The sequence below is a fragment of the Hibiscus syriacus genome, unplaced genomic scaffold (assembly GCF_006381635.1).
Source record: "Hibiscus syriacus cultivar Baekdansim isolate YM2019G1 unplaced genomic scaffold, ASM638163v2 tig00110893_pilon, whole genome shotgun sequence".
NCBI lineage: Eukaryota > Viridiplantae > Streptophyta > Magnoliopsida > Malvales > Malvaceae > Hibiscus > Hibiscus syriacus.
In genome coordinates this window covers 698,639-717,774 of record NW_024062901.1, presented here as the reverse complement: position 1 = coordinate 717,774, position 19,136 = coordinate 698,639, and the positions used below count along the sequence as shown (strand labels likewise).

Genomic DNA, 19,136 nt, shown 5'->3' with positions numbered 1-19,136 from the left:
TTAACGTAATCAATTGGAATATGAACTTAGTTTTGTCCATCATTATATATATACTAATACTTTCAGAGTAAAAATTAATATATTATATATTTTAAAAAATGACATTATATATATACATCATAATTAATATATTATATATTTAAAATATGACATTATATATATACATCAGTTAGGGTTTAGTTTTTCATTTCATCCATTCTCTGCTCTTCCTCCCTAATTTTTTTTTTACTTTTCTTTTCTGCGTTTCATTCTCGGCAATTTTCCCAATAAATCACCGGTGATCGGTATATTTATCGATCTAACACCGGTCAGATTATATTTTTCGATCTAACACCCGTAGGAGTAAAGTGCGTCCCTTGAACCACGCTATACGCTGATTTGGCGTCACGTTGGTATAGTGTGCCCCCTATCCCGCGACATACGGTGATTTGGCGCCACGTAGGTATAGCGCGCCCCCTGATTCGCGCTATACATGCGTATCTGACACGTGGGGTATAGCGCAGTGCAGGGGGCGCGCTATACCCCTAAATACCCAGCCCCTCACATCCCAATCCTCCCTATAAATACCTCCATCCTCAATCACTTTTATCACACCAAATTCTTTAAATTTCTCTCAAATACTCTCTCTTTTTAAGGTATATTTTATAATATTTTTATTATTATGTATTTACTTTATTTAATATTTTACTAATATAATTCTTTTGCAGATATATAATGGAAGGCAGACTACTTCGCTCGGATGGAAATCATATATCTCTACACTTTGCTGATACGGTAACATTTTAACGTTTTAATTTAATTTAAATTATTAGTAATATTTAGTTGATTTATTTAATGCATGATTATTAGATTAAAAATTAAATATCTCGACATTTTGCTAATACAGTAACATTTTAACGTTTTAATTTAATTTAAATTATTAGTAATAATTAATTGATTTATTTAATGCATGATTATTAGATTAAAAATTAAATATATCGATACTTTGCTGATACAGTAACATTTTAACGTTTTAATTTAATTTAAATTATTAGTAATAATTTGTTGATTTATTTAATGCATGATTATTAGATTAAGAATTAATTTTTGTAATTATTTATTTTTAGGAGAAGGACTGTGTATTAGATCCTTTTATTAGGAATCTTAAGTTAGTGATACCCACCCGTGTCTTGCTGTATTTAGTAGAGGCTGGATTCGGTTACATAGGTAGATATCAGGGTCACTGTAAGATAGAGCCAGACCTTATTTCTGCCTTAGTAGAGCGGTGGAGGCCGGAGACCCACACATTCCATCTTCTGTGCGGAGAGTGCACGATCACACTTGAGGATGTTTCTATGCACCTGGGGCTTCCGGTGGATGGAGATGTGATGCTTTCAGTTCGTGGACGGAGAGCAGCCATATATGATGCCGCCATCGCCTTTCCATTACCAGATGCTGTCGCCGCCACCTTCACCTGGTTTTATGACCCCGCCACCACCACCGTCACAGATGACCCCTCCTGGAGGCTATTATGGGTCTATGTTTGTAGATCCGACTTGGGGTTCATATATTGGATATTTGGCGGGTTCAGCCTCATCACCCATGGCCGCATCACAGACACCTCCTGTACAGTTTTCACACTCAGCGATGTCTGGGTTTTCCCAGTTTTCACAGGCCGGTGGGATAGCCAGTCATACACCTCCAGGGTCCTTATTCTATGGAGGTGCTTCATCGTCATCAGCTCCTTATCAACCTAATGTACCTGCTCAGGACGACGACGACGATGGTAACGATGACGACGACTACGATGATGACAGCGAGGAGTCAGAACCAGTGATACGAAAAAATCCTCCTCGAGACTGAGACCGACAGCCACCGCCCTGTGGAACGCATTCGCGACGCAGGCATCGATAGATTTTTTTTATTATATTTGTATTTACTTTATTTTGTTTAATTTTAATTTTTTATTATTTCTCATTTAATACTTACTTTATTTTGTTAAATTTGTTGGACTTTTTTTTGATATATTTCAGTTAATTTTGTTTATTACCATTTAATATCAGTTATTGTAATTTGGTTATCATTTACCATTTAATTCTTATTGTAACTTTTTTTTTAAATTCCAAATTGTTATTATTTGTATTTAATATTGTTTTTTTTTTAATCTTAATAGCTTATTATGAATGACATTAATTTCAGTAATTTTGTTATTACCATTTAATATCAGTTATTGTAATTTGGTTATCATTTACCATTTAATCTTATTGTAAGTTTGTTGTATTTAAATACCAAATTGTTATTATTTGATAAATTTAATGATTGTGTCGTTTTTTTAATCTTCATCAGCTTATCGCATTAACTTGAAGTAATGCAAATTAAAATACAAGAATTATTATTGTAAACAATACATCATTCATCAATTTTACTTGACAAAGAGGACATGTTTGTGTCTTGGGTTTCTACAATGGCCACATCTTCTGTCTTGTCTAGATCTTTCTCGAATATCCATATCGCAATGAATTCGATTGGATTTTGGACTACCACGCTCCCTCAATAAACTCGGATTTAGTACAATTAGAAGCCAATCTTGAACCTCATCAGGGTCTTTGTCATTACCTATGGGGGAAACTCAAATTCGTATACCTTAAAAACTTCAGATAGTAGGTATACGGGATCCACAAAATGGTTATAGTCTTGACTTGTATACGAGCAAGCTGCTATCACACGAGAGCATGGATACTTCAGAGCTTGAAAAAACCCGCAGTCACACGTTCTGTCCCTTAGATTTACTCTTAACGACACAGCTTCAATCCCTTAAAGAGGTCGCGGCAACTCTGTGACACAAAAAATTTCATGCCTTCTAGAGAAGATTGTTACAGACATTCCATTTGATGCAGCAATTTTTTTCTGTAGATCTGCAACTAATCTAGGGTGATAGACATGACTGCCTTGCATCCAAGTTTGAGCTTGTCCACCAAACTTCGCAAAAAGCACCCCCAAACGAAAATATATAGTTTTTACCAAAGCCGCTACAAGTAAGTGATGTGCATGCTTTAAGGTTGAATTGATTGCCTCAGCCAAGTTGGTCGTCATGTGTCCATATCGATATCCACCATCATATGTGTTCATCCACATTTCTTTATCGATGAGGCTGATGTAATCGTATCCTTCCTCGTTCTTCGCCCGCAAATCTTGAAGCATTGATTCAAACGTTCGAGGAAGTAGTTCGTAACCTGATCAAAAAATGTATAACTTACTAACTTGCTTTCTTTGCAAAATTAAAATGATCAAAAATGTATAACTTACTAACTTGCTTTCACTTACCCATGCGCACAATTAATTGACGCTCATCATTCTTCTTGTACCTTCCATGATAGTTCGTAGCAATGTGTCGGAGACAATACCTATATTGGACAAAGGGTGGTTGCCACATTGGACCCAAAAACTCCATTGCTGCTTTGATCCCAGCTCCGCGATCTGAAATGACACAAATTTTTTCCCTCGTGATAACATGTGTACGTAAATTTCGGAGGAAAAAAGCCCAACCACTGGGTCCTAGGGCCGACGCAACATGACGCTTTGATACCATTAAATGTAACACCCTAAACCTAAATAGGCCTAAAATATCACAATGGGCCATCGATGCAACCCTTGATTTTTAAAATATGATTATTTTATTTCAAAGATACTTAATGGTATCATTATCTGAATGCAATATTGATTATATTATGCATTATTTGAATGTAACACTACTAGTACATGGTCTCACATAACTATCAGACACTAGTTAACTGATGGAACCCAATGTTATATAACATCAGTGAAATTCTCACTAAGCTGTTGAAATGATCTCCTGGTCCTCACATAAACATCAGGTAGATTATGAAAGGGTAACTCGGTGTCACATAGCATCGGTACAATTCTCGATCAACTGATACATTGGCTCAGTCTCACATAGCCATCAAGTCAAGCTTTAAATATATTTATTGTACTGGGTTGATGCAACTATACATACATATCTAAGGGCTCAAAGGCCTCACAACACTAACATTGCTAACCCATTCCTCGTGAATGTTCGAGCCTAGTGCTCTAGTTATCCCCTAAAGTGCCTCGCGCATTAACAATGCCCCACTAAGGAAACTAAGGTAGCATGACTACACTCTAGCGTAGCTAGACACACTAATGTGAGGTCATCCCCTCACTAACTGTTATCGCACTCGTTCTCTTACCTAGAATATTATGCAAGGGTTTATTGGTCTGTTACTTTTATTAGTTTATTAAGTGGCTATATTTTAGTTGTTCGTTACTTAAAGACATTTTATTCATTCTCTGTCATTAGATAAATATATACACGTTTCATGATTTTACAATGATTATTGTATTTGTTATTCGTTGTCTGTAGCACTAGCTAGCCCGATACTTGACTCGGATTCATTTCTGGGTAGTGTCACTCTAATCACTCTTATCGTACTTCTTTCCAATACCCCTTGAATTGGAGGACCGACTTATACGTTTTCGGTTCAGTAACGTTCTCAAAGCACACGATTTCTTATATTACTAAATCTAACTAATTTATCGTGTCGCATTTTGGTACATTCTCTGTAACAATCCTCATTCTTAATTATTTGATACGTGCTCGACTGAAGACACTTTGACGTATTATGCTTAGTATGGTTACATCGATTATAACCCACTTTTAGGAGTGTTCTTAGGTATATTTGGTCATTTATGTCCCCCACATACTAAGTTCTACCATTATAAATCATCCTTAGCTCTTACGAGCTAATAAGGGTAGTTTGGTAATTTCAGCCCGTAATGATGTTTTAGTAACCTCCCATACTCGAGCTAGATGCTCGATCTCAATCGATATTAAACTCCTCACTCTTGAGTCTATCTGACACCTTGAAGTCACTCATCCACTTTGGGTATTGATATCAAGCTTTCGGTATGGATACCAAATCTTATGTATGGATACCAACTCATTTGGTATGGATATCAGTCCTCTGATATGAATACTAGTTCATCCGGTTTGGATACCCACGATATCAATATCGAGCATCTGATATCGATACCAAGCATCCAGTATCGGTACCAATCATCTGATATCGATACTACAACCTCATTATCGATACCAAGGGATGAGTATCAATACTCCTCTCCTCAATATCGATATTCCCTGTTAAAATTGTACATATTTCATTCCAATTCATCCAATATTGATACTCGATCTCATAAATATCTTATTTAAGCTCAGAAAACACCCAAAAATCATCCCCAAATGTCTTAGTTTAGTTCATAATCATGTGCTAAAGTTTTAGAAAGTTAATTAAGGTCTTAAAGTGTCATAAAACACATTATTTACATCTAAAATGGTATTTAATCATAAAATTAAGTATAAACCCTAAAATGCTCAAATACACAAATATTAACAATTCTTTCATATTTATGAAAGCCTTAACACTCCAAAGGATTAGAAATACACTACATTGATGTTTAAATCACAAAATAAAGATAATTTTTTAGCTACACTCCTTTCCTTTATGATTTGGATGAAATACCCCATTTTTCTTTAGCTAGTAATAACCCAAGAATTGAATCGTTAAAGCGATGTTGTTGGGTGGGATTAAAATTGAAGTATAAAAGTGGCTCAAGAACTTACATTTGTGCTATGGAACTTGAAGAGGAAGAAAAAAACGAAAAAATAAGAAGGAATGAAGAAAATGAAGAGAAGAAAGATATGGAAGAGATAAAAAGCCTTTATCTTTTAAAAAGGGTGAAATTATACATTTAATCCTTCCTCATCTTTCCACCATTCAAAAATCTCCTTCATATGACTAATTGGGCCCAATTCCAACCTAATTAAGCCCAACTCAATTTTACATTCGTAGATGACACTTGACTCTGATTTATGGTTATATGTGGTATTTCAATAGCTTACTCCCTTTTGTGGTTTTTTTGTTGATGCAATCAAATTTGTCCGTATCTATTTTTCGTTCGAGTCTTTCGACTGAATTTTTAACCTTTTCCATTTTATGGTACTTATATGATCTAAAGTGATTAGTTTAATGTTATAGGAAAATTTCCAAATTATATATTTAGATAGTGTAAACCCTTATTTTAATTTTGGACATTTCTAATTTTTAATAAGACTAACCACTTCTATTAAAAAAAAGTAAAATAGTCATCTATGTCGATTGGTTAAGTTGCTCATCTTTGTTCCTTCATATTCTCTTAGGTTATAGGTTTTAGACCATTAGGAGTATTTCCTTCATCTTCCTAGTGTTTTCTCTTCTTATCCCCTCTATGCAGAATTAGGATTAGATTTATAATTTGTCAAAAAATGATAATGAATTTTTTTTTCAAATGTTTAGTTTTTATTTATTCAAGAAACAATAGTATTTGTTTCGAATATAAATTAATTAATAATAAAAAATAAAAATAAGTTATATAAGTAACATGTGGGATTGAGGATAATGGTTATCACAATTATATATAAAATAGTGTTGAATAATATATGGAAAAGAAAAGTAAGAGGATATAAATTTACAGCAAAAGCCACATCCCTTCCTATCTTATTATATGAACGAAACATGCTGGCCTTTGCAACTTGTTGCAATAAAAAACAGCTTATAATATATATGTTTTATGGAAATATCAATGAAAGAAACAAAAGGCATTGGGGACGATGCGAGAAAATGGACTAGTAATGGTTGGTGGACCATATTAAGGAACAGTCCAAAATCTTTTTTTCTTAATGTTTTCACCTCTCATTTATTTTGCATTTATTGTTTAAATTCCTTTATAACTCTATTATCATATTTTGCTTTCAAGTTCTTGTTTTTTCTTTAATTTGAATTAACTTTATTTTTATCATATTTGGAGGATTAAAATTGGTTAAAATATATTAAAACAATCAAAATAGAAATTGACGATTTGTTGGGGGTTAAAAAGTGAAAAAGAAAAACGTAATTCAAACTTTTGTTTTTCTCAAATTTTTTATTGTTATTCAATCCAGTCCCTGATTGATTCGTGATTCCAGTTCCAGCTTTCAACTCAGAGAGAATATAAATAGAGAGAGAGAGAGAGAGCAGCAGGGAAGAGGGTGCGTAACAAGAGAACCGAAAAACCTCCAGAGGAAAGGGAGAAAGGCAAACCCTAGGAAATTCTTGGATTCCGATCTTGAATCATTAAAGATTTGCATTTCGAGATCTTAATTCTTCAAGATTCCAAAGGTAAGCTTTACAAATTTTTATATATTTATAAATTACAACTTCAGCAACATAAATTTTCCGTTTGTTTGTGTTTCAATCTGTTTTTAAATCTTCTAATATATTTATTTATCTTTTCAAGTCAAATTGAATTTGTTTTCATCTCACACATTGTGTAACATTTCCTTTTTATACCGAATACAGATTACCTAATCTTCAATGCTTAAGATTTTTTTAAAAAAAATTCATGAGCTGCATTTTGGCTTCTATTTGTCTTAGATTTTTTAGCCTGCCTTTCGGTTGTTCAGGAAATGTGGAAAACAATCAGAAGTCATAGTTTTAAGTATTCTATGCTTTGTTTAGCTTAGTCGCTGTTTTATTTGTTTATTTATTCATATTTTTATTATTTAGAACAAAATTTAATTAATTTTTTAAACGTTTCTTTTTATTTTTCCCTGTTTATGTAGAGGAACTAAAAATAATGCCAGAATCATTGTTCTAAGTAAACTATATCTGTTAATTTTAACAGATTTTGCTTTGCATTTTTCCTGTTTTGTTGGATGAACTTGAAGTGTATCGTTTAACTTAATGAATTAGGTTACTTAGATTTTGTTATGAGGGATGTCATGAACTCTTGATCTATTTTTTTCCTGTTTGTGAGGATTGTGCCGCTATTTCTTTTAGTACGACATGCTTTGCTACATAAGCAAAAGTGATCATTTTTCGGACACAATATGAATATGATTTCGTTAGATAGGTTTTCTTGTTTGATAGATTTTGGGAAACATTATTTTATGACACCATGTTTCAAGTTGTATGTTATTCCTTTTTTTAATGCACATTTTTTTAATTTGAACAATCAGAGTACCGATCTTTATAAAAGTTTCATGTAATGTTACAACCTTCTACCTACAATGTAAAAGCAAAGATTTCTTGTAACTGTAGTGTTTGTTTGGCCTTTTTTTGTTCTACTTGCATCTGAAGATATAGCAATTGGAACTAGGGACAAAATTGATTTTGATGTTAGATATCAAGTCATGTTGAAAGATATCGTTCATGAGTGGTTTACTGGTTTTCTTTTAAAAGGGAAAGGAAATATGTGATAGAATGTATACCTGTTATGCAATGCTGTGCACCAGACAAACTTTTTTATGTTAAGATCACCGTCTGCTATATAGCAATAGGTTTGGTACAAGGTACATTCTATTGTTTTCTTGATTTCCTTTGCTTAATGGAGGGCTTATTGTCCCTTGGTTTGTAAATTGAAATTGGCAGTCCCAACTCTTTTTTCTAATAATTTTATGTTTGGTTTTATTCTTATCCTAATTATTTATTTCATGGTCAGTCTTTCCTGTTCCCTGTACAGGAACTGGTTGATCTTGGCCATGGCGAATTCCAAGGGGTCAACAAATATAAGAAATTTGATGTTTGCTGGAAAGCATCCCCTACTTCCTCCTAAATGTCCATTTCCTACTGTCTCTTCAGCATATAATGATAATGCCCCCAACAATGTAATTGGATCAAAAGTGGTTCAAAAGCCCAGAGAGGGAAGTACATACCACCAGCGCACTTCCTCCGAAAGCTTTCTAATAGAGGAACAACCGTCTTGGCTTGATGATCTCCTTAATGAGCCAGAGACTCCTGTGCGCAGAGGAGGTCATCGACGATCATCGAGCGACTCTTATGCATACATCGATGTATCTAATGCTCCTAGCCTAGATTATGCAGCTCAGGATGATTATGGTTATAAAAATATGAATTCTGGACTTTCTTGGGCATCTCAGGACTTTGATCATCAACATCGCAAAGATTCTCTTCGTAACTCTTTCTATGCTGATGTGAACTTGGTAAAGCAAAATAATAGGGCTTGGGATTCATCTTTGAATGCTGTATCTCATCCAAGTGGGCTTCCTTCTCTTAGAGGAAACACATTTGTTCAGGGCTTAGGATCATGTGCACCACGAGAATTAGAAGGTGCACCAACAACAGGAAATGGAAAACAAGATTCTGCTAAATCTGTCCCTCTTGATGCAAAAGCTTCTTCTGAGAAAAAGGATAATTGTCATGCCAAGTCTTCTGCATCTTACAGTGACACAAAAAGAGCCAAGCAGTGAGTACCCATTTTTTGTTGTTCCGCAATTCAATGTAGTAATACTGTTGTGCTATATTGTGTTTTTCTGGTTGCGAGGCCTGCTATTGTTGTTGTTGCTTTTATTTTTGCCTGTGCTTGCATTGAGCAAAGTCCCACACAGCCGTTAATATCTTTTAAAAGGTACAGTTTATGAGCTCTGGGAATATTGATATTTTCTTATAATGCCCGCTAATGTTGTTAATAATTACTTTTTGCTTGTAATGATCAAATCGATAAGGAGTTTTTTAATTCCCAATGGAATTTAAAGATGATGCTAGGGTACGGATCTGCAGGTTCCCTAGGAATGATTGTATGGTTAGATGTTTCTTGCATTTGCATTCACCTTCTAGTTGTTTTGCATTTCTTGGCTTTTTACCTTGGCTACTTTGGCCGGAAATTCTACTGTTTTCTTTTTTCTGAGTGGAATTTATTACAGTCAAAAAAGGATAACATAAATACATTTTATTATGTTGTCTTTGTTCTCAATGGAATGCCATATTACTTTTGTTCCCTTTCTAATCTTTTTTTATGTGCCTGGTATTTAAGTTGATATATTCTTTTGTTTGTGAGTTGTGAATAGTGACTTTGATTTACTTTTTCTGTGTGATTCTTAAAACTTCTTAGTTGTTATACTAATGCCTACAGTGGTGGAAAATGTTTGATTACAATTCTTTGTTATTGTCTATTGCAGGCAGTTTGCTCAACGCTCAAGAGTGCGTAAACTTCAGTACATAGCTGAGCTGGAAAGAAATGTACAAGCTCTGCAGGCAAGTGCTCGTCTGAACTGAATATTTTTTAACATGTACTTACATTTGGAATTGGCTTGAGGTTATGAATGAGTATATATCTTATATTTTTTTAACATGTACTTAACAGGCTGAAGGATCTGAAGTTTCAGCTGAGCTTGAGTTTGTCAACCAACAGAATCTTATTCTTAGCATGGAGAACAAAGCTCTTTCGCAACGTTTAGAGAGTTTATCCCAAGAGCATGCTATCAAATATCGTAAGTGTCTTTACTCATTAGCTCTGAGGCTACGATTTAGTTTATTATGCTAATAAATGATATAAATGCCTTGTTGTGTTGTGTATGAGAGGAGTTAAGGTATGTAATGGCTCATGAGCAAATCAATTTCACTTGTTTTACCTTCATGTTAGGAGGGAAAATATAGGGTGTGCATGGTCCTGTCTTATTCTTTTGGTTGGGAATGTGATTTTCTGGTTTCCTTGGGGGAACAAGCTCCCTTAACAGTGCATTAGGTCTTTTAAAAGCATGGATTGTTATGGAGAAAACACCAATGTGTCTAATAGGCCATCATTGATCTGTCCTGTGACGAACATTAATTATTTTATTTGGTTAAAACAAAATTTTATAGAAGGAAAACTAAATCATGCAATCACTTTGCACAGTTGAGCAGGAAGTATTGGAGAGGGAGCTTGGTAGGCTACGAGGCTTGTACCAGCAGCAGCAGCAGCTAAAGCATCCATCTTCAAGCCATCGTCGCTCGAGCAGTAGAGATATTGATTCCCAATTTGCAAACCTATCTCTGAAAGAGAAGGATACCAGTTCCAGTCATGGCACTGTCACTGGTCCACTCCGCATTTAAATATCTAATCTAGCCAGAGCTTTTTGCGCCACTACTTAAATGGGTGCTGCCATGCTGACCAATTTGTTGTTTTCACATACCCTTTGCGCGGGATAAAAGCCAAGTCCATCAAGTCTTGGTTCCCTCCCTCTGCCTGATCTTGTTATTTTCCATCATAACTTACCCTTTTATTTTCCTTTCAGCCAATTAAATATCGATGTGCACCTGGTAGTCGCTGCCAGAAAATTCGATTTCTGGCGCATGATTCACCTGAGGTGGTAAACATAAGGGCAGGTTCTCCCTCCCCCACCCGGTCCTGTCCGTTAATCAGTGGTTATTATGATTTTGAAATTTTACTTGTTCTCCATTCTGAGTATCCACCCACTGGTTCCCACCTTATACTGCAGAGACCGTTAGGCTGTTTAGATGTGCATTATATATGATGCATAATGGCAGGAAAATATTTATTGTACAATGCTTTCAATCAAATCTATGCCATATTTCTGGGTTCTATTGGTTATAATTATTTGCGTGGTTTTCCCTCTTATACTTGAAAATAGTTTGGTGTTTGCAGGTTTGCAATCAAGGAGCTTCCCTCCCTCCCCACCTTTCCCCTTGCCTCTTGGCATTATGAGGGGTTACTTTTATTTTTTATTTCAATGGGAGCAAGCATTACTAATTACAGAACTACTTGGGGGAACAGGAGGGAAGGGTTTTCACACACGTTTGAATTTTGAACTCTAGCACTAGTGTCAACATGATTGAAATCCCACAACTTTTATTAGTTTTCTTATGGAAAAGAGTAGTTGAAATAAGGTTCAATTACTCTATTTGTTCTTTTACTAACTTGAGCTATATTATAGTGCGTTGTTGTCATTACTAGCCTTCCTAGAGTGCAAATCCCTTGACAGCTCATGTACGTTTCTTCCTCTGACCCAATGTGACTAATTCAGTTACTTTTTGTGGGGTAGAGGTTGATAATGCCAACTTGGAAGGAAATTATATGTGAAAGAAAGAAAGAGAGAGATGCTAGTGCATCCAGGCTGGCCAAGTGGTCACCCCTTGCCCCACAACCATTATTGAGCTGTAAGGACGTTAACCCACGATCACAATTCACACCCTTCTGGCTGTAAGATTATTATTGGATATCTAGGTGGTGCTTTTTTTCATCCTAATTCCACTCCACTAGCATGGAATAATTTTTATAAATTTTAAAAAAAATACGTTTGGGATATAAGATAGAGTTTCGTTGATATGCAAAGTGAGTTGGCAATTTAAGACGGTTCATCTAACAAAGTAAATCCTTGGGAGGGGCTTTACCTTAGATTTCAAATAGTAATGCCTTTACTTTTTGGGTTGCTATAAATATTTTTTAATACTAAATCCGTTGAAATATTACATTATTAGTCAGAATAAATGTTTATTCTCTCTATCGTAATTACTGTCTCTTATACAATAATAAAAAATTCTCTTTAACTTAACTCATTAAGTAGCCTCAATTATTAAAATGAATATTATTTTCTCTCAAGATCTTGTGTTCGAGCAAGTGTTCGAGCAATTGTCATAGTGTATCATGTTATAAATGATTTAAAAATTTTATGATTAAATATTACATCGTAAACATCTCACACTTTTTAAAAAAAAAAATTCTTTAACTCTTTTCTTCTCTTATTTTAAACCTGGGGTGCCGCTTCCTAACGGTCTTGACGTCATGTGATGTGGCTGGACTCGAGCCCTTCCATTTTATCCCTTCACCTGTTGTTGGCACTACGGTTTTTTGGCCCAATAGGCCACTTGGCATTTTTATCTAACCCAATAGGGTATTTTTTTTATTTTGGAGAATACGGTAAAAGCTATAGTGATTTATGAACTCGTTACCTCGAAGTGACAAGTTCTATGACATATATTATTTTAATGGACCTGGATAAGTGGATCATACGTGGGCCATTTATTTATTGAAATTAAATCGACTCGTCATCTCAACGTGATAAGCCCGTTTAAAAAATTAATAAAAGTTGTAAAAATTAATTTTAATGTTAAAAATGAAAAAAAACAAAAAAAAACAGAACTCATCACCTCGAGGTAACGAGTTCCTTTGAATAGGCCTGTAAATGAACTGAACGTTCAGCGAACCGTTCATGAACCGTGCGGCGGGAAGTTCGTTTATGTTCGTTTATTTATTAAATGAACGAACATGAACAAGATTTTGCGTTCGTTTAATTAAATGAATGAACATGAACAAATTGCTCGTTTGTTCATTTACGTTCGTGAACGTTCGATTATATGTTCGTTCATTTATGTTCATTTATGTTTGAACAGAGGGCAAGTTGAATATGTTACAAAGATTATTGAAGTTGTTTGGATTTCAAGAAGATTGTTTTGTTGAACAAATTAACTTTAAAATTTTATTATGTTCATATAGCTTATTTATGATTTATGTATTTTTTGTCGTATTCGAACAAATTAACTCTGAAGTTGCAGGTTATATTAATGAATTTTAAGTTGTTATTCTTGTTGTTTACTTTTTTTTTACATTCGTTTGTTGTGTTCGGATAAGTTTTTTTTTGTGTTTGTGTTGTTCGTTTATGTTCGTTTATGATCGTTTATTTATTTAAATGAACGAACATGAACAAGCTATATTCCTTAATTAACGAACATGAACAAAAAAAAATTGTTCGTTTATGTTTGTGTTTTTATTTATTTATTAAATGAACGAATATGAACATACCTCCGTTCGTGTGCGTTCGGTTCGTTTACAGGCCTACCTTTGAATTCAAAAAAAGTAGTCGTTGTTCAACGTTAGGGGTGTTCAAAATTCGGTTTTAACCGAATTAACCGATCGAACCGAATTAGTTCGGTTAATTCGGTCGGCCACCGAATTATTTCGGTCGGGGAACTGTTAAGGATTTTTTGGAATTCGGTTAACGGTTAATTCGGTTCGAAATCGGTTAATTAACCGAATTAACATTTAAATATAATTATATTAAGATACTTAGCCGACCCAATCTATTTAAAACCCAAATCAATATTAATTAATTAAAATAATCTCAAAACTAAATGCAAAATGTTTGAATCAAATTAATTAGATATTATTTAAATTAATTGTAAATTATTTTTTAATTAAAAAAATATTAAATTCTAAAGAATTTCGGTTAATTAAAAAATTAACCGAATTAAACGAAATTTATTCGGTTCGGTTAATACTTTCAAAAAAAAAAGTTCGGTTCGATTAACGGTTAAAGAAAAAAAGTTTGGTTAATTCGGTTAAGGGTATTTCGGTTCGATTGGTCACCGTTTTAACCGAATGAACACCCCTAGTTAACGTGCAACGGTAACTGTCACATGACAATGATTTATAGTCGTTTATAGCTGTTGGAATTGATGTTACAAATTGGGGTTTGGGTTTAGATTTTTTTACCATCTATTGTTATGAAAAAAATTAAGAAAAATTCTTACTTTCTAAACCCCTGAAAAATGGCTTCCCGAGAAGAAATGTTACGCCTCGATATTGTTCATATTTCGTCGATCGAACTCTTCCCGAAAGAAGAATGGAGCATTCGTCAGCGCAGGATAACATCGAGAGATTCGCATAAGCGGATGATGATATATCTTTAGCAATCTGGTCTATATCCAACCATATTTTTACGTTGATTTCGGCTCTAATTGAACGTTAGAGGCCCGAGACGCACACTTTCCATTTCCTGAGTGGTGAAACGACGATTTCTTTTGAAGACGTCGCTTACTAACTCGATGTTTTTGTTAATGGTGTTGTCATCGTCAAGCGGAACGATTATGACCCATCACTTTGGTCTACGAAGTTTTGGGAAGGACGACTCTACCAAGGAGGAGGTTATTTTTACATCCTGAGTGTAGACACCCGTTTTTGTCTGGGTCTACAAAAATATTATTATTATTATTATTACATTTTACACTTTTTTGTAGGCTTAAACCTGAAGCCCAATTCAACCTCAAAGCCCATTACTACTACTCAACAGCCCAGTTTACAAGAACCGATTCGCAATGACTACAAGATCATCCGATTAGAGCCCAACAACACTCAACCCGACCCAAAACTCGATTAGGGTTTCTCTAGCTTCTGCCATTATCATCGCTGATGCCATCCACTGACGCCACCGCTTCAGTCTGTAATGAAGAGAAGTCTATCAATAGTCAGAAAAAAAAACAGACAAGAAAAATGAAAATAATTCTTATCATAAGAAATTAGGGTATCATTACCCTAATGACTCCATCATTATCACCAAAAAGTCATCATAAATCAAAGCATGGAGAAGATAAAGAGGCAGAGGAGAGATATCAGAAAAAAAAGACCGTTCGGGTAGAGAGAAAAAAAAAGATAACAAAGAAAAAAGAGAAACCCATCAACTTATTCGAACCCAAAGTAGAAAAAAACCGAGAGGAAAGTCTAAGATCCGTCAACAACAAAAATAAAAAATACCAAAGAGCGAATGAGAGAACCCTTACCTTCGTCAGTGGAGCGTCGAAAAGCCCATGGGTCGTCAGGGTTGCATGGTAATCGAAAGGTAATGGCCTAGATCTACGGTCCAAGGGTATTTTTAGGTTAAACTAGTTTGGGATTCGGACTAAGGGCGAAGAGGAAAGGCTTTTGGGATGTTTGGCTCTCTCCGGCTGGCGGCGGCCCGTTGAGAGAGTTAAGAGAACTCTCTCCTTCTCCCTCTTCTGGTTTCAGGTGAGGCGAAGCAAATGGGAGGGTTGAGCCCATTTTGGGCTTAAGTGATATATATATATATATATATACACACACAACCAAAACGACACCTTTTAGGTCTAGGGGTTCAACGTGTTTTTCATTTTAAGGGATAATATCAGCTTTAGTCCATGCCTTTTGTAATTTCACCTATTTTTTGTCATATTTTTTTAGGGTAAATAACATTTTAGGTCCTCACCTGTTTGTATTATATTATTTTGGTAATTAATGAAATCTTGTGATATTACTTTGGGCACTTAGTTTTCTATATTTAAGTTTTAGTCACTAATGTCGTGTGTTATATACTTTCTTTAATGTTTGACTTTGGCTATGGTATTTGTAATAGTTGCATTTTAGTCACTAGTTTTGTGTGTTTGGTATTTTGGATGCTGTTCGAATTTGACCCTGTGATTTATGCATTTTTTCATTTTAGTCATTGTCTTACATTTGGTTTAATTATTATTTAGTCCAGCATGTTTATGGTGTAATTTATTTTAGTCCCCATGTTATTAATGGGTTATTTACATTTCTAGTACCTGTAGTATTTAATATTTTCGATTGGAGCTCTAATTTGTTCATAATTATTGTTTAGTCCTTCAACTTTATATTTTTCTATTTTAGTCCTTTAAATTTCTATTTTTTTCTATTTTGGTCCTCAAGTTTCTATTAATACTATTTTGGTCCTTTAATTTTTTTATTGTTTTGTTTTAATCCCTTATGAATGTATATATTTAACATGTTGTATATTTTTAGGTATAACATTAAACAAATGTTATTATTTTATGTTGTAAATAATTTATTTTACATCGTATTGTTTTCTATTATATTTCCTTAAATATTAATATTATTCAAATAGTTTCGAGAACGATATTTGTAGAATAAGTGTAGAAAACACCACTTGATCGAAGTGGTATAACCCAATATGACATTCGAACCAAATAAGCACTTGAAATATATCAATTGTATTTTGCTAATTATTAATTCATTTTATTTCGAACATTGCAATGAATTTCTCTAAATAATAATTTATTTCATTTCATGCAAATTGTCGATCTTCATTCTACATTTTATATTCGATTCATTTTTTTAGTTAATCAATTTATTTTGTTGTATATAAACATCGATTTTTTTATATATTCGATTCACATATTTATCGATGAGGGAATATTTTTTACGGATAAGAAATAGACGAGATAGCTTCCCGATAGAGAATTGCTAATCTCAAAGTTTCTTTTCAAGTTAAAGAATTTTCTCTAATTAAATAATTTGAAGCAAATTAATAAATGTATCATATTTTAATTTTATATTCGATTCCTAATTTCCACCATTTACGACGATATGTAAGCGACACAGTACCAATTTTGGGTGCAATGGGGTGCTAACCCTTCCCTACGCGTAATCGACTCCCGAATCCATTTAATCGAATCTATGGTGATGCAGACCAACTTTTGTCTTACAAAATGATTTTTCTTAAAATTGTTTTAAAAGACGTTTTTAGGTATTGGACCTATCTAATCCAAAGGTCGATGGCGACTCTATTCCATTTAATCCAAATTAATTCCAAATCCTCAATTTTTCCAAATTAAAGTCATAATTGTTTTTTTAAACTTAATAATTATTTTCAAAAAAAATACTTATGACACTGAGCATATTTTCTCCAACTGATTAGAGGAATACTATTACTGGATAAATCTAGTAATTTGGCGCACACTCAATATCTCCCTAGATTAAATAATTTTGATGAGTGTCGTAATATCAATTGGGTCATGACAATTTTAGTCTTTTTGTATAGGGAGTTTTGCTGAATTAGATTGAAAATTTGAGGGGCAAATTAGTAAATCACTAAATTAGAGTAAAAAAGGCAATTAAATGAAAATGGTTGATTCTAATATGAAATTTAAGATGATTTGGGAATGTTTAGGTAAATTTTGTGAAGAAAAGTTTAGAGAGCAAATGAATAAATCTTGTAATTTTATGAGAAACATAAAAGAATGTTTCAGAGTTAAATATTAAATTTATAATTAATATGTATATTATTATATGTGGCGTGGAGTTAATTGTTCAGGAAAATAAGAGGAATAGTGTATGTAATGAGATATAATATTATTTTAAGGGATTTTAATATTTTATTAAACTTTATTTGATTTTATATAAAAAAGGAGGAAAATAGAATTCTATTATCTTCTTAATCCCTTCATCTTCTCCTAAATGTGAGGAAAGATTGGATTAGGAAAAACGATCTTTTGGTAGTTTTACTCAAAAAGAGGTAAGTTCTTGATTAATTATTGGTCCTTTCATTATTTGGAGTTTTTTTTAAAGAAATAATTAAATGGAGTTAATTTAAGGATATGTGGAAGAAAATGATGGAATCAAGGGAAAAAAAGAGTTATAGGTTTGAGAATAAAGATGAGATTTTTAGTACCATATGTCACATATATGTTTTGTATTGAAGCTTCCAAGAGTGATTTGTAAGAGTCTTTTCAAGAAGGGTAAACTACATAAATGACCACATAACTAAGGGCAAGGTCGTGAAATGACCATAATTTTTAATTTTGCGTCAATATGACCACTAAACTATTTAAATAATTTCAATATAGCCACCTGCCGTTAACATTTAACGGAAGTGTTTACGTGACAGTTAATAAAATTAGTATAATTAGGACACGAGTCATTTTAAAGTTACGTATTCACGACGTTGGCACCCTGCTTTGTTTTCTTCCATTTTAGTCACTACTTGTATATGATTTGTTTCCTTAGATTTTCATTTAATGCAATTTGATCCTGATTCTGTTTTTAATTTGTCTAATGTCTCAATTTGAGCATTAACTTTAAAATCTTCTATTCTAGTCATGTATTAAATTTATAGATTAAATCCCCTAGATTTTAGCATAATCAATTTGATCACCAATATTAACTTTAATCCTTAATTTTTAAATCCCCTAGATTTTAGAATAATCAATTCTAATTAACCTACGCATGCTCAACCACTAAGATGATTCTCACATTGATTTTAAATTGCACTCGTGAGTTTGGGTATGTTAAATAATTTTTTAATTTATTTTGAAATATAATTTCATATATATAATCATTAATAAATAAATATAAAATAAATTTAATTTAATTTAAAAAATTAAAAAAAAAATAAATTAATTATAACTAAAATATTAATTTTTTTATCAATATAAGTGTTATCATATTCTCAATTGGTCTAGATTTAAGTCCTCACTTGTCTATTTTTATTTCTATCATTAACTATAATATATAATATATAAAAAATATTTGAATAGATTCCTAAATATTAGATTTAGCCTATTGGTTAAGGCTCTGCTTAGTTACTAATTGATCTTAGGTTCAAATGCAATTAAGTTATTTTAATCTTATTTTTTGCCTAAACCTGAACAAGTTGTATAACATATGTATTATATTGATAACAAGTGTGAGAATTGGCTCAACGATTAATTCTAAAATCTAGGGGACTTAATCTATAAATTTAATACATGACTATTGAT

The 19,136-nt window shown here is 33.2% G+C and overlaps 1 protein-coding gene across 1 annotated transcript; it reads left to right on the top strand.

Annotated features, from left to right (window-relative positions):
• The first annotated feature begins 7,057 nt into the window (after positions 1 to 7,057).
• Positions 7,058 to 11,424, top strand: LOC120145076 (uncharacterized protein At4g06598-like). Its single transcript, XM_039158978.1, has 6 exons — positions 7,058 to 7,211; positions 8,554 to 9,297; positions 10,010 to 10,085; positions 10,195 to 10,321; positions 10,726 to 10,957; positions 10,996 to 11,424. Exons 2-5 carry the CDS (start codon positions 8,573 to 8,575, stop codon positions 10,920 to 10,922), a joined length of 1,125 nt encoding a protein of 374 aa, XP_039014909.1. The 5' UTR covers positions 7,058 to 7,211; positions 8,554 to 8,572; the 3' UTR covers positions 10,923 to 10,957; positions 10,996 to 11,424.
• Positions 11,425 to 19,136: the final 7,712 nt, after the last annotated feature.